Here is a 24,701-nt window from a genome sequence, read left to right on the forward strand (position 1 = left end):
TACCGCCCCTTTTGTCCACGATAACGGGAGAGGGACTTGACGATGGAAACAAAGTTATTGACGACAATTGTATGTTCTGTATTGTCAGTAAAGTGCAGCTGAGCAATCCATGGTGTCGGTCGTGTTCCATTAAAAACACACAACGCAGAGGAAAAGACCACCGGTTACACTAATACAGACACTAACGTCATGTGTTGCCTTCATTATAAGACTTACCGGTATATATGGCTTTTCATTTTTTGCGGCTCCAGACAGATTAGTTGTTTGTATTTTTGGTCCAATATGGCTCTTTCAACGTTTTTGGTTGCCGATCCCTGTCCGATCCTATCCTTACTTTGACTTTACAACCCCCTGGCGCTGTTTTTGTACTGTTTTTGTACTTACTTTGATTATTATTTTTCAACTGTTTGTAAATGTTGAAATTTATAAATAAAGGTTTATAAAATAAAATTTAAAAAAATACAACAAAAAGTACTTGACTGACCAGCTGTCAGCTGATTGGTCCGCTCCACCCTCGCAACCAGGAAGTGAAGCGACGCCAACACGGGCCGCTGATTGGTCAGCTCCACCCTCCCCAACCAGGAAGGGAACGCCCTCCCCAACCAGGAAGTGAAGCCACGCCAACACGGACCGCTGATTGGTCAGCTCCACCCTCCCCAAGCAGGAAGTGAAGCTAGGCCAACATGGATGAAAGAGAGCGCAGGATGTAAAAGCCGTGTGCACCAGCTGGGGATGTATGACACGCTGCCACGTCACGCTCTTAAAGGAACACTTAAAAGCGCTCGGATGAAAAGTGTTTTGTCTCCCCACAAGAATGGAAAAGTGGAGTCCAGAGGACCAGTTGTTGTTAGCCACATTAGCTTAGCCAGCTAGTAGTTAGTTAGCAGTCAAATTAGTGGGCTGAGTTCTATAAACTAACTCAGCCCACTAATTTAACATTCAGGCTGGTTAACAACTGGGATATATTTGTCTACCGGTGAAAAACTCCCTTTTCTCCCGTCTTTCGTCTCTTTTATTGGAGTTAGCCTGTTAGCTCGGCAGCTAGCGTTATTAGCGTTGGCGCCACAAACATCAACGATCAAAGATGGCCTTTCAAGACGCCTTCCCGCTGCACTTGCTGGTGTGGGACAACCGGTATCAAGAGCTGGACAGGGAGATGCAAAAGAACGAGGTAGGTTTTATTCGGCGCCGATGTGTACAGGGACAAGCGGTATAAAATGGATGGATGGATGGTGAAGCGGCATGTTGTTTCCTCACATCCCTCTTACATGTGCTACGGCTAGGAGTTGTTTTCTCCCTTGGCCTCAGTCTGGACCCCCTCTGCAGGGGCCCGGGCTTAGACCGATGTCCCCTCCCTCCCCCCATTGTTTACCTGTTTATTTTTTGTAAGGGGCGCCGGAAGTTCAATCAATCAATCAACATACTTGCCAACCTTGAGACCTCAGAATTAGAGAGATATTCAAAAGGCCCCCTGGGGGGGTGTGTGTATGTGTGCATATATCTGTATCCATCCATTTTCTACCGCTTGTCCCTCTCGGGGTCGCGGGGAGTGCCGGAGCCTATCTCAGCTGCATTCGGGCGGAAGGCGGGATACACCCTGGACAAGTCGCCACCTCATCGCAGGGCCAACACAGATAGACAGACAACATTAACACTCGCATTCAATCAATAACATCCATCCATCTTCTGCCGCTTATCCGAGGTCGAGTAGGCAGCAGCCTAAGCAGGGAAGCCCAGACTTCCCTCTCCCCAGCCACCTCGTCCAGCTCCTCCCGGGGGATCCCGAGGCGTTCCCAGGCCAGCAGAGAGAGATAGTCTTCCCAACGTGTCCTGGGTCTTCCCCGTGGCCTCCTGCCGGTCGGATGTGCCCCAAACACCTCCCTAGGGAGGCGTTCGGGTGGCATCCTCAGCAGATGCCCGAACCACCTCATCTGGCTCCTCTCCATGTGGAGGAGCAGTGGCTTTACTTTGACGGAGCTTCTCACCCTATCTCTAAGGGAGAGACCCGCCACCCGGCGCAGGAAACTCATTTGGGCCGCTTGTACCCGTGATCCTTTCGGTCATAACCCAAAGCTCATGACCATAGGTGAGGATGGGAACGTAGATCGACCGGTGAATTGAGAGCTTTGCCTTCCGGCTCAGCTCCTTCTTCACCACAACGGATCGATACAGCATCAATTCAATCAATAACAACAAAATACAGTAGACATGAATTATGTAATATTACAGTTGTTGCTTCCAATAAAAAGCATGTTCCTGTTTTTATTCTAAAAAAGAATCCGCAAAAATGTTGGATTGTATTATTGTTATAAAGCATGTAGTCAATTATGTTGTTAGCATATTGTTTCTTAAGTAATGTGACAAAAATGGAGAAATTAGGTACATAAGTAAATCATTATTAAAGTACAGTGGTACCTCAACTTAAGAGAGTTTTGAGATAAGAGCCCTAAAATAATAGTGTGAGAGTCCAGTCCATAGTGGATCTAACATAATAGTGAGAGTCCAGTCCATAGTGGATCTAACATAATAGTGAGAGTCCAGTCCATAGTGGATCTAACATAATAGTGAGAGTCCAGTCCATAGTGGATCTGACATAATAGTGAGAGTCCAGTCCATAGTGGATCTAACATAATAGTGAGAGTCCAGTCCATAGTGGATCTAACATAATATTGTGAGAGTCCAGTCCATTGTGGATCTAACATAATATTGTGAGAGTCCAGTCCATAGTGGATCTAACATAATAGTGTGAGAGTCCAGTCCATAGTGGATCTAGCATAATATTGTGAGAGTCCAGTCCATAGTGGATCTAACATAATAGTGTGAGAGTCCAGTCCATAGTGGATCTAACATAATAATGTGAGAGTCCAGTCCATAGTGGAACTAACATAATAGTGTGAGAGTCCAGTCCATAGTGTAACTAACATAATAACGTGAGAGTCCAGTCCATAGTGGATCTAACATAATAGTGAGAGTCCAGTCCATAGTGGATCTAACATAATATTGTGAGAGTCCAGTCCATAGTAGATCTAACATCATATTGTGAGAGTCCAGTCCATATTGGATCTAACATAATAGTGAGAGTCCAGTCCATAGTGGATCTAACATAATAGTGTGACAGTCCAGTCCATAGTGGAGCTAACATAATAGTGTGAGAGTCCAGTCCATAGTGGATCTAACATAATAGTGAGAGTCCAGTCCATAGTGGATCTAACATAATAGTGAGAGTCCAGTCCATAGTGGATCTAACATAATAGTGAGAGTCCAGTCCATAGTGCATCTAACATAATATTGTGAGAGTCCAGTCCATAGTGGATCTAACATAATAGTGAGAGTCCAGTCCATAGTGGATGTAACATAATAGTGTGAGAGTCCAGTCCATAGTGGATCTAACATAATAGTGAGAGTCCAGTCCATAGTGGATCTAACATAATAGTGAGAGAGTCCAGTCCATAGTGGATCTAACATAATAGTGAGAGTCCAGTCCATAGTGCATCTAACATAATATTGTGAGAGTCCAGTCCATAGTGGGTCCAGCAGGAGATCATCTTGAGTGGACACAGGTCAGCAGCGCAGAGACGTCCCCAACTGATGCACAGATGAGTGGTCCACCCTGGGTCCCGACTTTGGACCGCTAGCTCCTCATCTGTGTCACCTAATCTGTACCCCCCCTCCACGAAGGAGAGGGGTGCAGAGCAGAAAAGAAACAACAGATCAACTGGTCTAAAAAGGGGGTCTATTTAAAGGCCAGAGTATACAAATGAGTTTTAAGATGGGACTTAAATGCTTCTACTGAGGTAGCATCTCTAACTGTTACCGGGAGGGCATTCCAGAGTACTGGAGCCCCAACAGAAAACGCTCTATAGCCCGCAGTTGGCAGACCTGTCAGCGATCCTGTTCTGTCTCCCTGTAATGTGTCTGATCTTGAATAGGATTGTACTGAAAATTAAAATTCCCCCTCAGGGATTAATAAAGTATTTCTGATTCTGATCATCAGCAGCAGGACTCGGCGAGGCTGGATCCGAGGGGGCGCACCCCGCTGGAGCTCGCCGTGTGCCTGGGCCACCTGGAGTCCACCAAAGTGCTGCTCAGATACTCCGCAGACCCGACGCAATGCAACGCGCAGGGATGGACGAGTGGGTGCTCTGTTCGCCGCCTTGGGGACTCAAAACAAGTACCTGACTGATGAAGAGGATTGCGTTGCAGTTTTGCAGGAGGCGGTGAGCACGGGGGACCCTGAGCTGGTTCAACTGGTGCTTCAGTACAGAGACTTCAAGCGGGCTACGGAGAGGCTGGCGGGGATCCCTGAGCTGCTCGGCAAACTAAGACAGGTAAAGCAAAATCAACACTCACTAAAGAACTGTCCAACATTACACAACGTTTATCTGTTCAAGGCACGGGACTTCTATGTGGAGATGAAGTGGGAGTTCACCAGTTGGGGTGAGTTTGGGTTTTCCTAAGTCATTTTTTTCAGAACCGAAGCAACTGGACAGCTCCTATGAAGGCAGCTCACAAAAGTGTAAAAAGAAGTTAGCTCCTGTTTACATCAAAACAAATCCTTATACCTAAAGGGGAATTGCACTTATTTTTGGAATTTTGGCTATCGTTCACAATCACTATGAAAGACATGGACAGATTTTTTTAAATGCATTTTAACTCGTAAATAAACTTAAATAAAAGTCCGCACATTAAACCTAATTAAAAAATATCCAAGCGCCAGCAATACTACGTTTACATTTCATGACTTGAGTATTTCCCAAGTATCACTGTTACAAGCAGCCATAATTGCATAGCTTTGTTTCTAACTAGCTGTGTTTGTACACGCTAATCTATGACAATGTGTGGATTTAAGAAGAACTATTGTGCTAACCACTTTTTACATGTGCACTGTACCTAAGTAAATATATGCCAAATACAGTATCACATACAATAACATTTAAGGAATGGGACAGGATACAAAGTGGCATAACCGTATGAGTGTAGGATACTTCTCTTGTTGCCTTATTTGTATTTGACTTTATTAAATGTATTTATATTAGAAACAAAACATGTGTATATAACAAAGGGTGCAAAGTCTGCAGGCAGTAGGAAACACATGGTTAAGTGTAGGGAGTAAAACTGATGGCAGTGTAAAGTTCAAGATTTTTGGAGCTCTTTGTTCAGTGGATCAGATGTTTGATGAAGCTCTGTGTCTATCTACCACCACTACTGTTTTCTGTTTATTTGTTACTGACTGTGGCAGGACACCGCTGCCTCTGTTTCACTTTATGTTGCTGGTAAATAATATGGTTGTAGTAGTAGGCTAAAGTTAAATTATTTAGTATGCACTAATTAAAGGGGCAGAGCTTTGAGACATTTTAGCTTTTATATTTTATAAGATATATTTTTTGTAAGTACCACAATTAATAAATATATTTCAGTGAATAACTTATTGTTCAAATCTGTATATAAATATGTACATAAAGTGTTGTAATTATATTGTAAAATGGATGGATGGATGGACGTTTAAAACAAAACTGTTATTAATTAGTAAGTATACATTTTTTTAGCCTTTTTAGAGAAAATCAAATCATTGTAGTAAATTATGCAAATTACTCAATGATGTCATGGTGACGATGCCCATAGCCACGCCCCCACCGCCACAGGTATCTTGGCAGTTTATGGGAAACACTGGTATATGAATGTATATCACCTTTACTTTGTTGAAACTGCGACGGGCTGGTGACTTATAAATGGGTTATACTTGTATAGCGCTTTTCTACCTTCAAGGTACTGAAAGCGCTTTGACACTATTTCCACATTCACACACTGATGGCGGGAGTTGCCATGCAGGGCCTAACCACGACCCATCAGGAGCAAGGGTGAAGTGTCTTGCTCAAGGACACAACTGACATGTCACGGACGCTCTACCAACCGAGCCACATCGTAGCTCACCCTCCTTATATTCAGGCTCAAAAATATAAGGTTCTGAATCATCATTTGTCCCAAAGTAGCCGTTGTTGTCTCTCATGAAGTCTGCCATGATTGGTAGTAGTTGGGAAAGAAATAACAAATGTTGTGAAATCAATGCGCCCCTGTAATGTTTAAAATGAGCAAAATACATAAATATTGCATGTTATAATGAATGAGTTTACATGACATGCATACTTACAGCATATATATATATAGTCCAGGGTGTACCCCACCTTCCGCCCAAATGCAGCTGGGATAGGCCCCAGCGACCCCGAGAGGGACAATCAGGAGAAAATGGATGGATGGACTTTGTTGAAATACGTTCTACCCTTCAGTGCCGCTAGTGTCCAAGGTGTGCCCCAGTGATGTGTACCGGGTGTGGAAGAGTGGCTCGTGTCTACGCGTGGACACCACCCTCCTGGGCTTTGAACACATGACCTGGCTGAAAGGACGCCGCAGCTACATCTTTAAAGGCGGAGGTGCGTGTTTAGTATCCATGGACTCCTTACCCACAGCTGCTAATGTCACCTGGTCCCTCCCTAGACGACGGGGCGGTGGTAATGGAAGTAGACCACGAGAAGCAGGTGGTGTACACAGAGCCGCTTGTCTTGTCTCCCCGGGACGCGCCCTCCCTTTTGGCGGCCATGCAGCCTTCGCAGGAGAACACGGCGCAGAGACTTACATCTCCCATCGTCTCTACGCACCTCAACACGCGCAACATTGCCTTTGAACGGTAAAAATACATCAATCTAACTCTTTGGATATATTTGCAGGCCTCAAATTTTAAATATATATATATATATATATATATATATATATATATATATATATATATATATATATATATATATATATATATATATATATATATATATATATATATATATATATATATATATATATATATATATATATATATATATATACATACATACATGTGTATGTATATGTGTATGTGTATATATATATACACTACCGTTCAAAAGTTTGGGGTCACATTGAAATGTCCTTATTTTTGAAGGAAAAGCACTGTACTTTTCAATGAAGATAACTTTAAACTAGTCTTAACTTTTAAAAAAATACACTCTATACATTGCTAATGTGGTAAATGACTATTCTAGCTGCAAATGTCTTGTTTTTGGTGCAATATCTACATAGGTGTATAGAGGCCATTTCCAGCAACTATCACTCCAGTGTTCTAATGGTACAATGTGTTTGCTCATTGGCTCAGAAGGCTAATTGATGATTAGAAAACCCTTGTGCAATCATGTTCACACATCTGAAAACAGTTTAGCTCGTTACAGAAGCTACAAAACTGATCTTCCTTTGAGCAGATTGAGTTTCTGGAGCATCACATTTGTGGGGTCAATTAAACGGGGGACCCCAAACTTTTGAACGGTAGTGTATATATATATATATATATATATATATATATATATATATATATATATATATATATATATATATATATATATATATATATATATAAGAATGTTGAAAGATGGCACCTGATGGCCATAAGACGTAACTTTGTCCATATAGATAAAAATAGTATTCATGTATGAGATCTAGGGCTGCCAATTATGGCCAAAGTAATAATTAATATTATTGTTCTCAATATTGAAATCATGATTACTGAATGTTAGGTAAAGCAGTGTTGGGGTGTGAACGTAATACCAACATGTCATTTGTATTGTCTAATAAAAAAGACTAGATAAATGTTATCCATATACCCAAAGACAAATACTATTTTTTAAAATTCATTATTATTATCAACTTGTCAGCTTTTTGTCATTACATGATGCCTTTATCTCTATTTTTAAATTTTGATAGAGGGAGTTTTAAAAACATGTTTATTTATTTAAGTTATGTACATTCATATGTAGATGATGTACCGGCACAGATCCATTAAGAGTTTGAGCAGAAATATGTCGTATAGGAATTAACTCTGAATGATTTTTGAAATAACACCTTTTGTGACATGAAAAAAAAACACAAGTAATGTAAAAAAAAAAAAACATGGCGTTTACTTTTTGATATCAAAATAAAACACAAAGCAGTTTGGCTAATGAAGATGAAGTTTAATAAACAAGCTTTGTTCTTCTCCAACGCCTCCTTGCAGTTCAGTGCAACAGTTTAGCCAACAAAAATAAAGAGGAGTGATACCTTTCACATCAAATACACAATCTTCACAACCTGCATTCAGTTCGGTGAGATGACAAAACATTTTCGCTAGTATTGATGTTATTTGAACACTGATACAGTTTGCAGTTAAATAAAGGAGGAGTGAACATAAACAAAGTAAAGACTTTATAAACAAGTTGTGACAACGTTCACGACACTTCACCTGCTGCATGTTTCCTCACCTCATTAACTCTCAGTCACAGCAGCTGATGGAGGCTGTATTGAGAAAATAAAAGCAACATCAAATAGTTTTCTCCTTTACTGTAAACTTTTAGTGTGGGGACAAGTGTCTCCAATATTGTCCACACCTGTCTCCATCTAAACACAGCAGTGCGCTCTTAAATGCACGGCGGGAAGCGAGGGAAAATGACGTTAAACCAAACACTTGAGGGGAAATCTCCGGAGCAAAGTCTGTGTAGTTGGTCCGCCATGATTATCAAGCCAAATGACGTTAGTGCGCATTTATTAATGCCTAAAATGCATTAATAAATGACGGGTTTTCGGTAATTAAAAAAATAGACTAACTATCTGGAATTTTATCGCAAATTATCATTAAACCGTTCACCCCTAAATCCCTAGTACATTAACAAGTAAAAAGTCAAGGGCGGTCACGGCATGTTCTTGCCGCAGATGTTGGTAAATTTCTTAGGGCATTACGGCGAATGACGAAGGCTGTCGCGGTTGTTCCCGCGGTTAAATTCGATCCCTGTATTTGTGCGGTGTAAGTTAACATAGGATAGAATGCTAGTCAGGGGAAAAGCGGTTTTATTTGTGTACATATACAGCAGCACTTTGAATTCAAAAGCTGTTTTGATAATCAATTTCCTTTTTGTTTAATGTTTAGGAACAAGTCTGGAATCTGGGGTTGGCGTTCTGAGAAGAGTGAGATGGTCAGTGGGTATGAAGCCAAGGTAAGACTTGACCTTTGATGACAGACAACTGTTGGCAGTGTGCACAGATGTTACCAGGTGAGTGTGCTCGTCTCTCAGGTTTACAGTGCCACCAACGTGGAGCTGGTGACTCGGTCCAGGACGGAGCATCTATCAGACCAGGATAAATCACGGAGCAAAGGTGAGCTTGTGTTTCACGCAGGAACAAACCTCAGAGTACAGTATCTCACAGAGGTGGGTACAATCATTACATTACAGCAACCATTGTGAAGTGTCAACACACTGAGTCGTCAGCGAGGCACAGATGTGATAGGTATTACTCCAATTTATTTTTTTTGGCCAAACTCTTGCACTGAACTACATGGTGTTGTTGGAGAAGAACAAAGCTTGTTTATTAGGTTGCATCTTTATTGGCCAACCTTCTTTGTGTCTTACATTGATATCCAGTGTTTCCCATAAACTGCCAAGATACCTGTGGCGGTGGGGGCGTGGCTATGGGCGTGGTCACCATGACATCATCGAGTAATTTGCATAATTTACTACAATGATATGATTTTCTCTAAAAAGGCTCAAAAAATGTATACTTACTAATTAATAACAGTTTTGTTTTAAACGTCCATCCATCCATCCATTTTACAATATAATTACTACACTTTATGTACATATTTATATACAGATTTGAACAATAAGTTATTCACTGAAATATATTTATTAATTGTGGTTCTTACAAAAAATATATCTTATAAAATATAAAAGCTAAAATGTCTCTTAAAGCTCTGCCCCTTTAATTAATGCATACTAAATAATTTAACTTTAGCCTACTACTACAACCATATTATTTACCAGCAACATAAAGTGAAACAGAAGCAGAGGTGTCCTGCCACAGTCAGTAACAAATAAACAGAAAACAGTAGTGGTCAAATACAAATAAGGCAACAAGAGAAGTATCCTACACTTCTCTTTTGTAAAGTAAATCTGAACAGCCTATATGGGCATCTACATCAACTTTATGACCGCTGCTGCCCACTGCTCCCCAAGGGGATGGGACAAATGCAGAGGACAAATTTCACCACATCTAGTGTGTGTGTGACAATCATTGGTACTTTAATCTTTAATCTTTAATTTGCCTGAGAAGCTGGACAGGACAAAAAAAAAAAAATTTGTATTTTTATTTGTGGCGGACATAATTCTTTCGTGGCGGGCTGCCACAAATAAATGAATGTGTGGGAAACACTGATATCAAAACGTAAACACCATGTTTTTTACATTACTTGTGGGGTATTTTCCATCTCACAAAGTTGTTACTCTAAAAGCCAATTATGTAACAAAGCATTTTGGTAATGTTTTATGGTGTATAGTTAATTCCTATACAACATATTCCTGCTCGAACTCTTAATGGATCTGTCCCGATACAGCATGTCCATGTACATACATTTAGTACATGTCAATGTACACAAAATGTACATAACTTAAATCCAAAATATACAATTAGAGATAGAGGCATCATGTAATGAGAAAAAGCGGACACCTTGATACTGTTAATGAACAAAAACACAAACATTTGTCTTTAAATATATGGACAACGTTTATCTACAGTCTTTTTATTAGACATTACACATTACATAATGGCGTCACGGTCACGCCCTACCCCAACACTGTTTTACTTAACATAATAGATAATCAGTATTAAAAATTGTGATTTCAATATTGATCAAAGTAATTGTGATTATAATTTTGGCCATAATCGTGCAGCCCCTGTGTTAGACTCGATCTCACATACAAACACTATTTTTATCTATATGGACAAAAAGTGCAGTTACTGTACTGCCATTAGGTGCCATCTTGCTAATATCTTACATTTGTTTTTATTTGTTTATCGCTTATGTCCAAAAGGTGCTATCTTTCACAATTTTCACATTTATTTTTATTTATTTGTTACTTTGTTTCTGCCATATTACTTTGTTTATAACGCTTGTGTTGCTTTCATATTATGCGCATTCAATTTCTTATCTACAATATTTATCTTCTACAAAGGAATTTATTTAATTGTGGGGTTTTTGTAATACAACTTGGTGAAACATTTCAGTATAAGTACTTTTTGAACATTTTGAGCACTGATCATTTTGGTCACTAACCGTGATAAGAAATGTTCATAGTGTGACATCCCAAATCCAGTCCAGTGGCAGATGTTGTCTGGCCAGCAGTGGGATTGTTTCCTCTGCTTCTTCCTTCTATCATTTCTTGGAGACATATTTTGTTTACATCTTGAGTAGAGCACTTGGTGTGACCGTAGAGCTTCAAGACTGTGGATTTATTTGTGAATGTGATGGGAATGAGCTTTGCTGTACAATTGGCATATGATCCGACAGGCTTTTGTTTGTCATGACTCTAATCACATGATTTATGAAAACGACTAGTTTTTGCAAAGATTTCAAGGTCCAGTCAACACATTCCAATCCATGGAGTACAACAGGTATCATATAGGTCAGACCTGGGCAACTTAAGGCCCGGGGGCCACATGCAGCCCGTTAAGCTTTTCAATCTGGCCCTCCGGACATTCCCAAATAATTTTTTTTAGATCTTTAAGATGGAAAGTGTAGCTGCCATTATGATGTGCAGTCATGTTTTCTAATTGCTATACAAAGTATTTCAATGGTTGGAATCTGCGCTTTTGCATGAAAGACTAGTTACTATGGTAATCTAATTAGTTACTATGGTAATCTAAGCCACAGCAGCCCAGACGAGGCACCAAGCAGTGTGGGTGGGGAGCGTTTCCACAGAGTGTTTCCAGAGCGGCCAGCCTGAAATGCGGGTGTCAGGGACAGACGCGGAAGGAGATTTTTACAACAAAGTTCTAAAGCTTTTTTTTACCCCTCGCATTCATATTTCGCTGTTTGTTGCATTTTTGTTTTGTTTTGCTTGAGTGTAAAATATGTCGATTGAGAGGGGGTGTACATTCATATGTTAATATTCAGTGTTTTATCGTTCATAGTTAATATTGTAAATCCCACATTCTTTATTTTCATGTACATTCTGGGTGTCTCATTCAGTAAAAAAAAATCTAAAATTCCATCCCGTTTTTTAAGGTGGTCTGTCATAACGTTTTTAGCATTCAATCAGACGTTATTGTGAGGTATTTGTATTAGTGTTCCTAACAATAGATATAACGGCCCCCAGACCCACTTTTTTCTCTAAATTTACCCCCCAACCCCAAGGCAAAATAATTGCCCAGGCCTGATATAGGTGATAAAGATATTTGATTTTAGATGACACGTGTTAGTGCTGCTGATAGGATGGATTTCTATCGAACAATGTTTACCAAGAATAGTGCAAATATCTGAAGTTACTCATAGCCAAGTAACATATACCACTCAGAGCCAAGAAGACTGTACCATCAATACTGTGCCACACATATATGGTCAAATGTTCCAAGATGGGTACAGATCAGTCAAGTCTGACAACCACCTGTGAATTCAGTATATAAGGAAAGGATTGCCAATTTCTTTCCTGCATTGTCTGTCTTACCTTGCCTGTGCCATGTCGTACTTGCAATGTATCTTTGTTTACTATCTCTGTGATGTCATTATCAATGAAAGCAGGAATGATCCGAGCTGGATATAATATGTATGGTAACTCCCCCATATGTTCCTCATTGTGTCAAGTGTCCTAGCATTACCCACTATCAGGTGTTAAAGGTCTTCGATATTAGATGATATATGTTGGTGCTGCTTCATTCTTATTAAAAACTGCCCAGCCTAGGCCAATGTGATGCTCAACGGCGGCCAGTCCGTCATTTTTCAAGGAGAGTTCATGGCCTACGAAGACAAATTCGCTTACTTGAGAGATTTGATGGTTATTAATGGAAAGATGGAGGTTTCTGTTGATTTTATCTGTTAAAGGTCTCCTTTAAGGCACACCTGTGCAATAATCACTCCGTCTAATCAGCAGCTTGATAAGTCACAGTTCAATATACAACAAATCTTCTCAAAAAAAGAGGAGAAATATAATCTTAGAGAGAAATGTAATTTAAAACATTTGTATGCACGTACAACACTTAAGACCTTCAGTATATCAGTATGTGGAATTAAATGATGGAATGGATTAAGCAAAGCAATCAAACAATGTACTAATATGATCCACTTCAAGAAACTCTTCAAACTTAAAGTGTTTACAAAGTACAAAGAAGAAGAACCATGATAAACATTCTGAATTTATTTAATTCATCCATTCTTTTACTCTCAAAATAAGCTTACTTATCTCATCATATGAAATGTAACTTACTTCACCAATTATTATTTATTTATTTTTATTGTGATTACTTATGGAGTATATTGTGGATAAACTTAGAACAGGAAGTGAACAAAAGTTTTAGCAACTTTTATGTAAAACAAAAGGGGTAGGATTAAATAAGCTCGGCTTCTTCCTACTCCTTTTCGAACATGTTGAAAAGAGAAACTGGAAATTGTGATGTATCATGTTGTTTGCTTGCATGTTCGAAATAAACTCAACTCAACTCAACAGTTATGAGGTGTTGGATTATTTCAGCAAAGAAGTCCTCACTGACACAGATACCTTTGAGAGAAAAGGTAATTTCGTGTACATAGAAAAAGTATAAAATCCTTTGAGTTCAGCTTATAAAAATTGGGAGCAAAAACATACCGTTAAGTTTTTGTTCAGTTCATATCCAATTTTGACTTCAAAGTATTGTCCCTTGAGAACCTTCTCAGGGCGTTCAATCGATCGCAACTGTCCAGTTGCGATCGATTGAATGAGAACTTTCATAGACATGTCCCTTGAGAAGATGTACTGTAAAAAAACAGGGTTGTTGAAATGTGAGGGGTGTACTCGTTTTTGTGAGATACCGTGCATTTTGATAAAGACCTTAATATAACTGCAGAGAAAACATGAATCAGTGTGTGATTCAGTTTTTCTTTAATGGACCCCCATTCAGGCTCTAAAACTCCTCTGCAGTCCTTCCTGGGAATAGCTGAACAACACACCGCTCACAATGGGGTAAGCACCTCTGAATCACATTATTACACTTCATTGTGTTGAAGTTATGACAAGACTGTCACCTGGAAAATAATATGATTGGGAAAAACAAACCACAGTATACAAAGGAGCATTTAAAGAAAAAAAGCCTTCATTTTCCTGTTGTGTAGAACAAATGGACTTCCCTTATTAGGCTCCCTTCGCTGTTGAATTAGGCTTGCATGCATGTGTCTGTAATAAATAATAATAATATTGTCTTTTCTCCTGCGGTTGCATAGAGTAACGTGTCCCAGTGTGCCAGTCCACACAACCCTACGGCCATCACCGCGGAGGAATACTTCGATCCAGAGTTCAACCTCAACGGTCGGGACATCGGGCGGCCCATGGAGCTCAGCAGCAAAGTTCAGAGGTAGGACTGAGACACGGGCCTTGCGGGACCCAACTTGCTATGTCTATTCTGTTTGGGACATCCCCAGGTTCAAGGCCAACTTGTGGTTGAGTGAGACTCACCCTCTGTCGCTGGCTGAACAGGTGACGCCCATCATCGACCTGATGGCTATCTCCAACGCTCACTTTGCCAAGCTGCGGGACTTCATCACCTTACGCCTGCCTCCTGGTTTCCCAGTCAAGATAGGTGAGACTAATGTTTCTTTCTGACGCATGTCCTAAAACGGGAGTGTCAAACTCGTTTTCATTGAGGGCCACATCGCAGTTATGGTTGCCATCAGAGGGTCGCTTTTAACAGTGAATAATGTACGAATTTGCCTATGCATTTTATTATTAAATACATTTTTTTACATACATTTGAAAAAAACAACTGTATATTTCACATTAAAATTCTGGTCACCATTTTTTTAATGCAAAATCTACACATTATATTACAGTAGATGGAAAACAGTACACACTGTTTATTTACCATTTTAAAATGGTACTACAGTTATTTTACGGTCAAATACTGGCAGCTTACCGTACTTGCCAGAAACTTACTGTAAAATTTAAGGTAGTTTGTTCAACATATTACTGTATATAGAAAAACATTACCACTGTTATTTTTTAATTCTGCCAACTGAGCTGCCAGTTTGTTACCGTAAAATAACAATTTTTCCATTTACAGTAACAACAACCGTAGATTTTACAGTAAAAAAATAAGGCAGCATAGTGAAAACTGGTAGAGTTTTTTTCAATTCACAGTTTTCAATTGAATATGCTGTAAAAAAAAAACATTGTAATTTTAACGTAATATCAATTGTCCATTTTACAGTGTACAATTTGATGGATAACTTGCTTTGAAACCATAAGTCAAGTAGATATTGAAGTATTTATTTTTATTTTAACCAAAAAAAATTTGTGGAAACTATGGTACTATATTATTTGTTGCAATATTACATAATATTAACATTTAAAAGGTATGCAATTTCATGCAGTGCATATATATATATTAGGGGTGTAACGGTACACAAAAATTTCGGTTCGGTACGTACCTCGGTGTAGAGGTCACAAGAAAACAACAAAATATACATTTTGGGGTTATTTATTTACCAAATTTTTCTTAGTGGAATATGTGACGTGAAGTAATGGGAACCTTGGATAGATCAATAATTCATAATAACATTGATTTTGATTCAATATTATGTTTTGAGCAATGACAGTTTGAAAGAAAAAAAATGCTTTGTTTTATTAGTCAACATTGCAACTTTTTCTAAATTACATTTCACCTTTAAGCTTTTTTATTTCACTTTTGTTATGTTTTTGTTTATTTTAATAGTATTTTTAGAATGTGCCGTGGGCCTTTAAAACATTAGCTGTGGGCCGCAAATGGCCTCCGGGGCACACTTTTGACACCCCTGCTATAGATAATAAAAAATTAAATGTGATAAATCTATGGATAAAAATCAGAGCCTGGCGATGCATGTGCGTTTATCATAACTCTCAATTTTTGTGCAGCCCTTTAAGACACTTGTGATTTAGGGCTATATAAATAAACATTGATTGATTGATTGACTCTCTCTGTCTCTGCCCCTCACTTACTGTTTGTCTTTGGTACACTAATGTATATATTTTAGGCCATTGGTTCTTTGTTTTATTTTTTTTTTGCAAAAATATATATATATCTATTTTTATATTGCTCTTTTTATCTTTGGTATGAACAATATTATGTAAACTCGAAGTTATTATTATTTTTTTGGTTCTTTGTTGTTGCTATTTTTGTATTACAACATTTTATTATTTGATCATGTTGTACTGCATTTTAATCTTTTGTTTTGTGATTGTGTGATGTTTTTTGCCTGGACCCCAGGAAGAATAGTCTCCACTGCGGTGTAGACTAATGGGGATCCTTAATAAACTAAACTAAACTAAACTCCCTCACCAATGCTGCTGCGCACACAATTTGTTTTGTTTTTAACCCCTTCTTAACCCTGAACGTACATTGAAAATACACGCAACCCTAACTCAAAATGCCGGACATTTGAGGCATTTAAGAAACTGCGCCTTGACAGCTCCACAAAAGAGGACATGTCCGGTGAAAAGAGGACGTATGGTCAGTCTATCGTAGCTTTTCTGTTAGCATGCCGTGTGTTGTGCCTCGGTGTGCATTGTTTACACAGCGTGCGTTACGCTACTTAATATGTCCATGTGGAAACTCGTTCGGTACACCTCCGAACCGAACCGTAACCCCCATACCGAAACGGTTCGATACAAATACACGTACCGTTACACCCCTAATATATATATATATTTGTTTTTGTCAAACTGGAAAGAACAAATACATTTAGTACGAAAAGATAAAGTACTTCATTGATGCATATTTTGCTAGGCGTTCGCGGGCCATATAAAATGATGTGACGGGCCTTGAGGTTGACACCTGTATCCTAAAAGAGACGCTTTTATTAAACTTCCCGTGTGCTCTTCAGAGATTCCGCTGTTTCACGTACTGAATGCCAGAGTGACCTTCGGTAATCTGTGCGGCTGTGACGAGCCAGTCAGCTCAGTGACGGTTTACAAACCAGAGGGCTCAGAAGAAGCGGGTAAGTCGAGTCACACTCAAACATCCAAAAGGTCCTATAACAGCAGCATAGTAGGCACCTATGATTTTTTTGGACACTGTCTTCACAGGTCAGTCGGTCCTTCCTGTCCACTGCGAGGTGGACCCCTCCGTGTTTGAGCCCCCGTCAGACTACACCACCCTCGGCCCGGGCCGCAGCGAGCCCATGAGAGACGAGGACGACAATCTGCTGCAGTTTGCCATCCAGCAGAGCCTTCTGGACGCTGGCACGGAGAGCGACCAGGTCAGAGCACATCCTCCTGCATTTTAAACACTTCCTCGTGGTCTTCATACCATGTTATGGTGGTTTGTTGGTCAGAATTTTGTATACCGTAATTCACCCACGGAACTTTAGTTATTAGAGAGTTCCGGTCGGACGGTTTTTCACGGGACACATTAGGAAGTTGTTGTTGCACTAGTGAGCCACGGATGAGGAGATGCTGCTCCGTTATTATAAACCTACTCAGTGGCCTAGTGGTTAGAGTGTCCGCCCTGAGATTGGTAGGTTGTGAGTTCAAACCCGGGTCATACCAAAAGACTATAAAAATGGGACCCATTAACTCCCTGCTTGGCACTCAGCATCAAGGTTTGGAATTGGGGGTTAAATCACCAAAAATGATTCCCGGGCGCAGCTCCGCTGCTGCCCACTGCTCCCCACTGCTCCCCTCACCTCCCAGGGGGTGATCAAGGGGATGGGTCAAATGCAGAGGACAAATTTCACCACACCTAGTGTGTGTGTGACAATCATTGGTACTTTAACTTTAACTTAATTTATTGATTGAAGTAAAGTCTGAATGTCATTAAAACAGTTAGCGCCATCTTTTGACACTTCTTCCACACCCGTCCTTGCACGCTACACCGCTACAACAAAGATGACGGGGAGAAGACGCTGTCGAAGGTGAGCCACGTAAATAAGACTGCCCACTAAACGGCGCATCCTGGAGCGACTTGAAGATGATGTGTAAAACATCATCTATGCAACATTTTGACCAAAGAACCACCATTACATGTTATGTAGACCACAAGGAAGTATTTTACTTTTTAAAAAAAAAATCATAATAATATGGCCCCTGGGTAGCACAGTGGTACAGGGGTTAGTGCATGTGCCTCACAAAACGAAGGTCCTGAGAAGTCCTGAGTTCAAACCCGGGCTCGGGATCTTTTTGTGTGGAGTTTGCATGTTCTCCCCGTGACTGCGTGGGTTCCCTCCGGGTACCCCGGCTTCCTCCCACCTCCAAAAATATGCACCTAGGGATAGGCCCCTCCCACCTGCAAAGACATGCACCTGGGGATAGGTTGATTGGCAACACTAAAATTGACCCTAGTGTGTGAATGTGAGTGTGAATGTTGTCTGTCTGTGTTGGCCCTGCGATGAGGTGGCGACTTGTCCAGGGTGTACCCCGCCTTCCGCCCGAATGCAGCTGAGATAGGCTCCAGCGACCCCAAAAAAGGACAAGCGGTAGAAAATGGATGGCTGGAATATGGCCCCTTCAATGCGCCTTATAATCCGGTGCGCCTTTTGTATGAAAATAGACCTGAATAGACCCGCTCATCGGAAGTGCGCCTTTTAATCCGGTGCGCCCTATGGTCTGGAAAATTCGGTAATTTAAATCAGCTTATGAAAACCTCAAATTGAAAATCTCAAAAAAATGTGGGGTTTTCAAAAACTGTAAGCCATGATCATTAATTAAATGACATGAAATAAAGGCTTGACATATCTCACTTTGCATGTAATGAGTTTATATCACATATTAGTTTCACATTTGAAGTTGACATGAAAGGACTATTGCACGATATTCTGTTCATTTTTTGGCAAGGTGTATCATATTTGTATGTAACAACTAGGGGTGTAACGGTACGTGTATTTGTATTGAACCGTTTCTGTACGGGGGTGTCGGTTCGGAGGTGTACAGAACGAGTTTCCACACGGACATATTAAGTAACGTAACGCACGTTGTGTAAACAATGCACACCGAGGCACAACACACGGCATGCTAGCAGCTACAGGGCTAGGATAGACTGACCATACGTCCTCTTTTCACCGGACATGTCCTCTTTTGCGGAGCTGTCATGGTGCAGTTTCTTAAATGCCTCAAATGTCCGGCATTTTGAGTTAGGATTGCGTGTATTTTCTTATTTTCTTTTTTTTTTCCAAAATTTTTTATTGAATTTTACAGTTAAAATCACATTTAACAGTCATACTTTGGTCACGCAAAACCTTCATACAATCACACATCCACTCATACCCACTCACATGCACACTTGAGGAGAGAGGTGCACTTAAACTCCAACAATTTAAGGTTTACAGTATAAACATTATTAGAAAAGATACCCAGATATTGCGTGTATTTTCAATGTACGTTCACGGTTAAAAAGGGGTTAAAAACAAAACAAACAGCAGCATTGGTGAGGGAGGGGCAGAGACAGAGAGAGAGAGAGAGAGAGAGAGAGTTATGATGCGTCGCCAGGCTCTGCTTTTTATCCATAGATTTATCACATTTAATTTTTTATTATCTATAGCAGGGGTGTCAAAAGTGTGCCCCGTAGGCCATTTGCGGCCCACAGCTAATGTTTTAAAGGCCCACGGCACATTCTAAAAATACTATTGAAATAAACAAAAACATAAGAAAAGTGAAATAAAAAAGCTTAAAGGTTAAATGTCATTTAGAAAAAGTTGCAATGTTGACTAATAAAACAAAGCTGTTTTTTTTTTTCTTTCAAACTGTCATTGCTCAAAACATAATATTGAATCAAAATCAATGTTATTATGAATTATTGACCTATCCAAGGTTCCCATTACTTCACATCAAATATTCCACTAAGAAAAATATTTTTGGTGGAAGATTTTGCAAATTTGGTAAATAAATAACCCAAAAATTTATATTTTGTTGTTTTCTTACTGTAACAAAAATGAACTGAACCGTGACCTCTAAACCGAGGTACGTACCGAACCGAAATGTTTGTGTACCGTTACACCCCTAGTAACAACATATATATCTTTCTATATGAACGTTTGGTGTTTGAAGGTGACTATTTGGGAGGCTCTGACCAACAGTCGTCCTGGGCCCCAGTCGCCCCTCTATGAGGAAGACACCCAGCTGGAGAGGTGAGCAAAAAGAAAGGCGGTGCTTAATAAGGAGACTCCATTATGGTCCATTTGAATCTAGGAAAGCCTGGCATGTGTAATTAAGCATCTGTGAATAGAAAAGTCTGTGATTAGTGCTGCCTTTCAACCTACTCGTGGGAGCAGCTACTCCCAGTGTCCTACTCAGGCCCACAAGTCTTTTTTTCTTCTTTTTTTTCTCCATGTTTTCTTTTTAATGGGCACTGGAACAGAGCCATCCAGGAGTCTCTGTCCATCTCGCTGGCCAGCAGAGTAGAAACAGACCAAACCCAGAACCCCAGCCAGCCCCCAGCAGACTCCCCGCCGGACCCCGTCTCCAACGACACAGCGCCCGAGCCGCCTTTGCCCGCCCAAATGGGCGTGGCGAGCAGCTTCGACGAGCAGCTGCGCATCGCCATGGCGCTGTCATGCCGCGAGCACGAGGAGATGGACAGGTGAGGTCGGCATTCATCGACTGTGTGGGAGTCATTTCGGTCAGGTTTTGAGTGTAGTTGAGTTTGCGTTTATTTGGAACATGCATGCATACACTGCAAAAAGTCAGTGTTCAAAAACAAGAATAAAAAATACAAAAATTAGGGATATTTTATTGAACTAAGCAAAAATATCTGCCAATAGAACAAGACAATTTGGCTTGTCAAGACTTTCCAGAACAAGTCAAATTAGTTAACCTCAATGAACCCAAAAATACCATGAATTGATTTACGTGGACCGCGACTTAAAGAAGTTGAAAAACTTATTGGGGTGTTACCATTTAGTGGTCAATTGTGCGGAATATGTACTGTACTGTGCAATCTAGTAATAAAAGCTTCAATCAATCAAACCTTAAAATAAGTATATTCTCACTAATAACAAGTGTACTACTATATAAGTACGTATTTTCTATTGTTTCATTGAAAATATAACAGCAAAGTCCATTTGGCTGTCATTTGTTTTAATTATGAGACACAATTGTGTCAATGTCATGAATTGTTGTTTCATGCTTGAAATAAGAAATGATGACTTTAAAAAAGTAGTTTTATACTTGTGACTGTTGATGACACAGCTTTGCAACAGTTGATATTCTAGTTTCAAGCATGTTTTACTCAATATAGGTCATCAAATCTCAGCAACAAGCTGTAATATCTTACTGAGATCATTTAGGACCAAAACACCGAAAACAAGTGAAACACTCTAACATAAAATCTGCTTAGTGGGAAGAATTATCTTATCAGACAGAAAATAAGCAAATATCACCGTTATTTGAGATATTAAATTTTACTTAAATTTCAGTTGTTGCAGTGTACAACTTGATGCATCACAATTTCCATTGTCTCTATTCAACATGTTGGAAAAGGAGTAGGAAGAAGCAGAGCTAATTTAACCCTACCCCTTTTTTCCTTTACATAGCAGTTGCTAAAACTTTTGTTCACTTCCTATTCTCAATGTGTTCCCAATATACTCCATAAGTAATCACATTAAACATAAATAATAATGAGTGAAGTAAATTATATTTCATATTGTGAGATAAGTAAGATTATCCAGAAAATGAATGGATGGATTAAATCTGTGGAACTCTCTCCCTGACCACCTGAGGGCACCACAGACTGTGGATGCTTTCAAAAAAGGCTTAAAAACCCTTCTTTTTACAAAAGCCTTTTTTTTTTAGATATATGCATACTAGTTTTAGTTTTTTTGGCTGTTCTAGTTTTTATTTTTTTAAATTTTTTATTATCTTTTTTTAAAAATGTTTAATATACTGTAGCACTTTGAGGTTGTTTACTCAATACAAAGTGCTTTTTACAATTAAAATCTATTATTATTCTTATTAAATAAATTCAGAATAAGGGACAAGTGGTAGAAAATGGATGGATGTTTATCTTCTTCTTAGTACTTTGTAAACACTTTTAAGTTTGAAGAGTTTCTTGAAGTGGGTCATATTAGTTCATTGTTTGATTTCTTTGCTTAATCCATTGCATCATTTAATACTAATAATAATAATAATATCTGGGATTTATATAGCGCTTTTCTAAGTACCCAAAGTCGCTTTACATGTTAAGTGACATTTTCTTAGGTTTTAGTAGCACTGCCCCCTGCAGCCCAAGAGTGTGCACTACAGAGGGAAGAATACGCCAGCATTCATGCTCAGTGTACGGAAGCAATATTAACGTCATTCAAATGACTCGCCTATTCTGGTGATACCTGCAGGCAGCGCAAGGAGGAGGACGACGAGCTGGAGAGGATCCTGCAGCTGTCGCTCACCGAGAAGTGATGTCACATGAGGTGCGTCTTCATCGGGGAGGGGCGTGGTCGTTTATTCTGGTTTTTATTTTTATTTTTTAAACCCAGAGATATATTAAGTTATTACAGATGTTTTATTTATAAAGTGTGAAGGACACGAGTGAGTGACATAAACAAATGAAGGAGGGCGAGAAAAAAAGGGAGTCTTTGTTTTGTCTTTTATTTCAAATGTTTTTGCTGTCTTTTAAAGAGTGGCCCGTATTACGCTTTAAAACTATGACACCATCCACGGTACTGATGAAGAAAACCTTAACGAGACCACATATACGGTACATATACAAAATAATGTCATGTTGACTTGCTCATGTTTATGTGTGGAAAAATAAAGAATAAATGATCCTCCTGGGAATGTTTTCTATAGAGTTTTACTGTAGCCACTTTTTAACAAGTCTATAAGCCAACATACTAACATACAGTACAGGCCAAAAGTTTGGACACACCTCCTCATTCAATGTGTTTTCTTTATTTTAATGACTATTTACATTGCAGATTGTCACATCAAAACTATGAATTAGTTTAGTTTAGTCTTTATTTGAAGGGACAATGCACAGAAACATTAAGCTCAAAGACTAATGTTCTGTACCAGATTATAGCTAAATAGCTCATTTCCATCTGCAGTCCCTGGCTACCTAAATTAAAGGGATACAAAAATCATGCAATAAAATTATGACAATAAAATCATACACAAGTCAGTGTTTCCCATAAACTGCCAAGATACCTGTTGCGGTGGGGGCGTGGCTATAGGCGTGGTCACCATGACATCATCGAGTAATTTGCATAATTTACTACAATGATATGATTTTCTCTAAAAAGGCTCAAAAAATGTATACTTACTAATTAATAACAACAGTTTTGTTTTAAACGTCCATCCATCCATTCATTTTACAATATAATTACACCCTTTGTTATATACACATGTTGTGTTTCTAATATAAATACATTTAATAAAGTCAAATACAAATAAGGCAACAAGAGAAGTATCCTACACTTCTCTTTTGTAAAGTAAATCTGAACAGCCGATATGGGCATCTACATCAACTATATGATTTGCCTGAGAAGATGGAGAGGACAAAAAAAAAAAAAAAGTATTTTATTTGTGGCGGACGTAATTCTTTCGTGGCGGGCCGCCATAAATAAATGAATGTGTGGGAAACACTGCAAGTGTTAAGAAAAAAGTCATAAAATGCCCTTTCATGGACACATACTTGATATACAATACAACCACACCTCATTTACATCATCACACAAAGACAATACATGCTCTTGTTCACATCTGTCATCATTTGTAAAAACAACCATGATTTTAACACACACACCTCACAATTTACAACAAAAATGCTCTCATGGATAAACATAATACACATTAAATTGACACGTCAAACATAGTGTCCACCTTAGTGACCGTGTGAGCAGCTTTGATTGCTCCAAAGCCACTTTTTAACTTCAATTGTGAATGAAGAGTAATCTGGTAGACTTTTCAAGTTTGTTGTGAGGTCGTTCCATTCCTTTATGGCTTTATATCAATCAATAAATCAATCAATCAATGTTTATTTATATAGCCCTAAATCACAAGTGTCTCAAAGGGCTGTACAAGCCACAACGACATCCTCGGTACAGAGCCCAAAAAAAAGTATGATTAAATTAAACACATGTGGAGTTTTGTACTTAACAAAAAAAAAGTGAAATAACTGAAAACATGTTTTATATTCTAGTTTCTTCAAAATAGCCACCCTCTGCTCTGATTACTGCTTTGCACACTCTTGGCATTTTCTCAATAAGCACACCCGTGAAGTGAAAACCATTTCAGGTGACTACCTCTCGAAGCTCATCGAGAGAATGCCAAGAGTGTGCGATAAAGTAATCGGAGCAAAGGGTGGCTACTTTGAAGAAAGTAGAATATAAAACATGCTTTCAGTTATTTCACCTTTTTTTGTTGAGTACATAACTCCACATGTGTCCGTTCATAGTTTTGATGTGACAATCTACAATGTAAATATCCATCCATCCATTTTCTACCGCTTGTCCCTTACGGGGTTGCCGGGGGGGGGGGGGGGGGGGGGGACGTGCTGGAGCCTATCCCAGCTGCACACGGGCGAAAGGCGGGGTACACCCACGGACAAGTCGCCACCTCAGCCACACAATGTACCGTATTTTCCGCACTATAAAGTGCACCGGGTTATAAGGCGCACCTTCAACGAATGGCCTATTTTAAAACGTTGTTCATATATAAGGCGCACCGCAT

At 39.5% G+C, this 24,701-nt stretch overlaps 2 protein-coding genes across 3 annotated transcripts in view; both read left to right on the forward strand.

Annotated features, from left to right (window-relative positions):
• The window catches only part of LOC133648240 (neuronal acetylcholine receptor subunit beta-2-like), a 438,894-nt gene that overhangs the window by 118,714 nt on the left and 295,479 nt on the right, over positions 1-24,701 (forward strand). The window lies entirely within an intron of this gene.
• On the forward strand, positions 633-22,808 carry ankrd13d (ankyrin repeat domain 13 family, member D). Of its 2 annotated transcripts, none has more exons than XM_062044131.1 (16): positions 633-1,171; positions 3,995-4,133; positions 4,204-4,328; positions 4,392-4,437; positions 6,285-6,428; positions 6,493-6,682; positions 8,978-9,044; positions 9,123-9,204; positions 13,975-14,036; positions 14,294-14,424; positions 14,492-14,649; positions 16,928-17,041; positions 17,130-17,302; positions 20,085-20,164; positions 20,395-20,616; positions 22,367-22,808. In XM_062044131.1, exons 1-16 carry the CDS (start codon positions 1,085-1,087, stop codon positions 22,428-22,430), a joined length of 1,884 nt encoding a protein of 627 aa, XP_061900115.1. In that variant the 5' UTR covers positions 633-1,084; the 3' UTR covers positions 22,431-22,808. The 2 variants fall into 2 exon arrangements, with proteins under 2 accessions (XP_061900115.1, XP_061900116.1); XM_062044132.1 differs by having other exon boundaries at positions 3,998-4,133.

The sequence above is a fragment of the Entelurus aequoreus genome, linkage group LG04, assembly GCF_033978785.1.
Source record: "Entelurus aequoreus isolate RoL-2023_Sb linkage group LG04, RoL_Eaeq_v1.1, whole genome shotgun sequence".
Lineage (NCBI taxonomy): Eukaryota > Metazoa > Chordata > Actinopteri > Syngnathiformes > Syngnathidae > Entelurus > Entelurus aequoreus.

Coding starts and splice junctions, on each gene's coding strand:
- ankrd13d (XM_062044131.1), top strand. CDS start 1,085: ATGGCCTTTCAAGACGCCTTCCCGCTGCACTTGCTGGTGTGGGACAAC. Junction 1,172..3,994: donor GGGAGATGCAAAAGAACGAG/GTAGGTTTTATT, acceptor TCTGATCATCAG/CAGCAGGACTCGGCGAGGCT. Junction 14,037..14,293: donor AACACACCGCTCACAATGGG/GTAAGCACCTCT, acceptor GCGGTTGCATAG/AGTAACGTGTCCCAGTGTGC.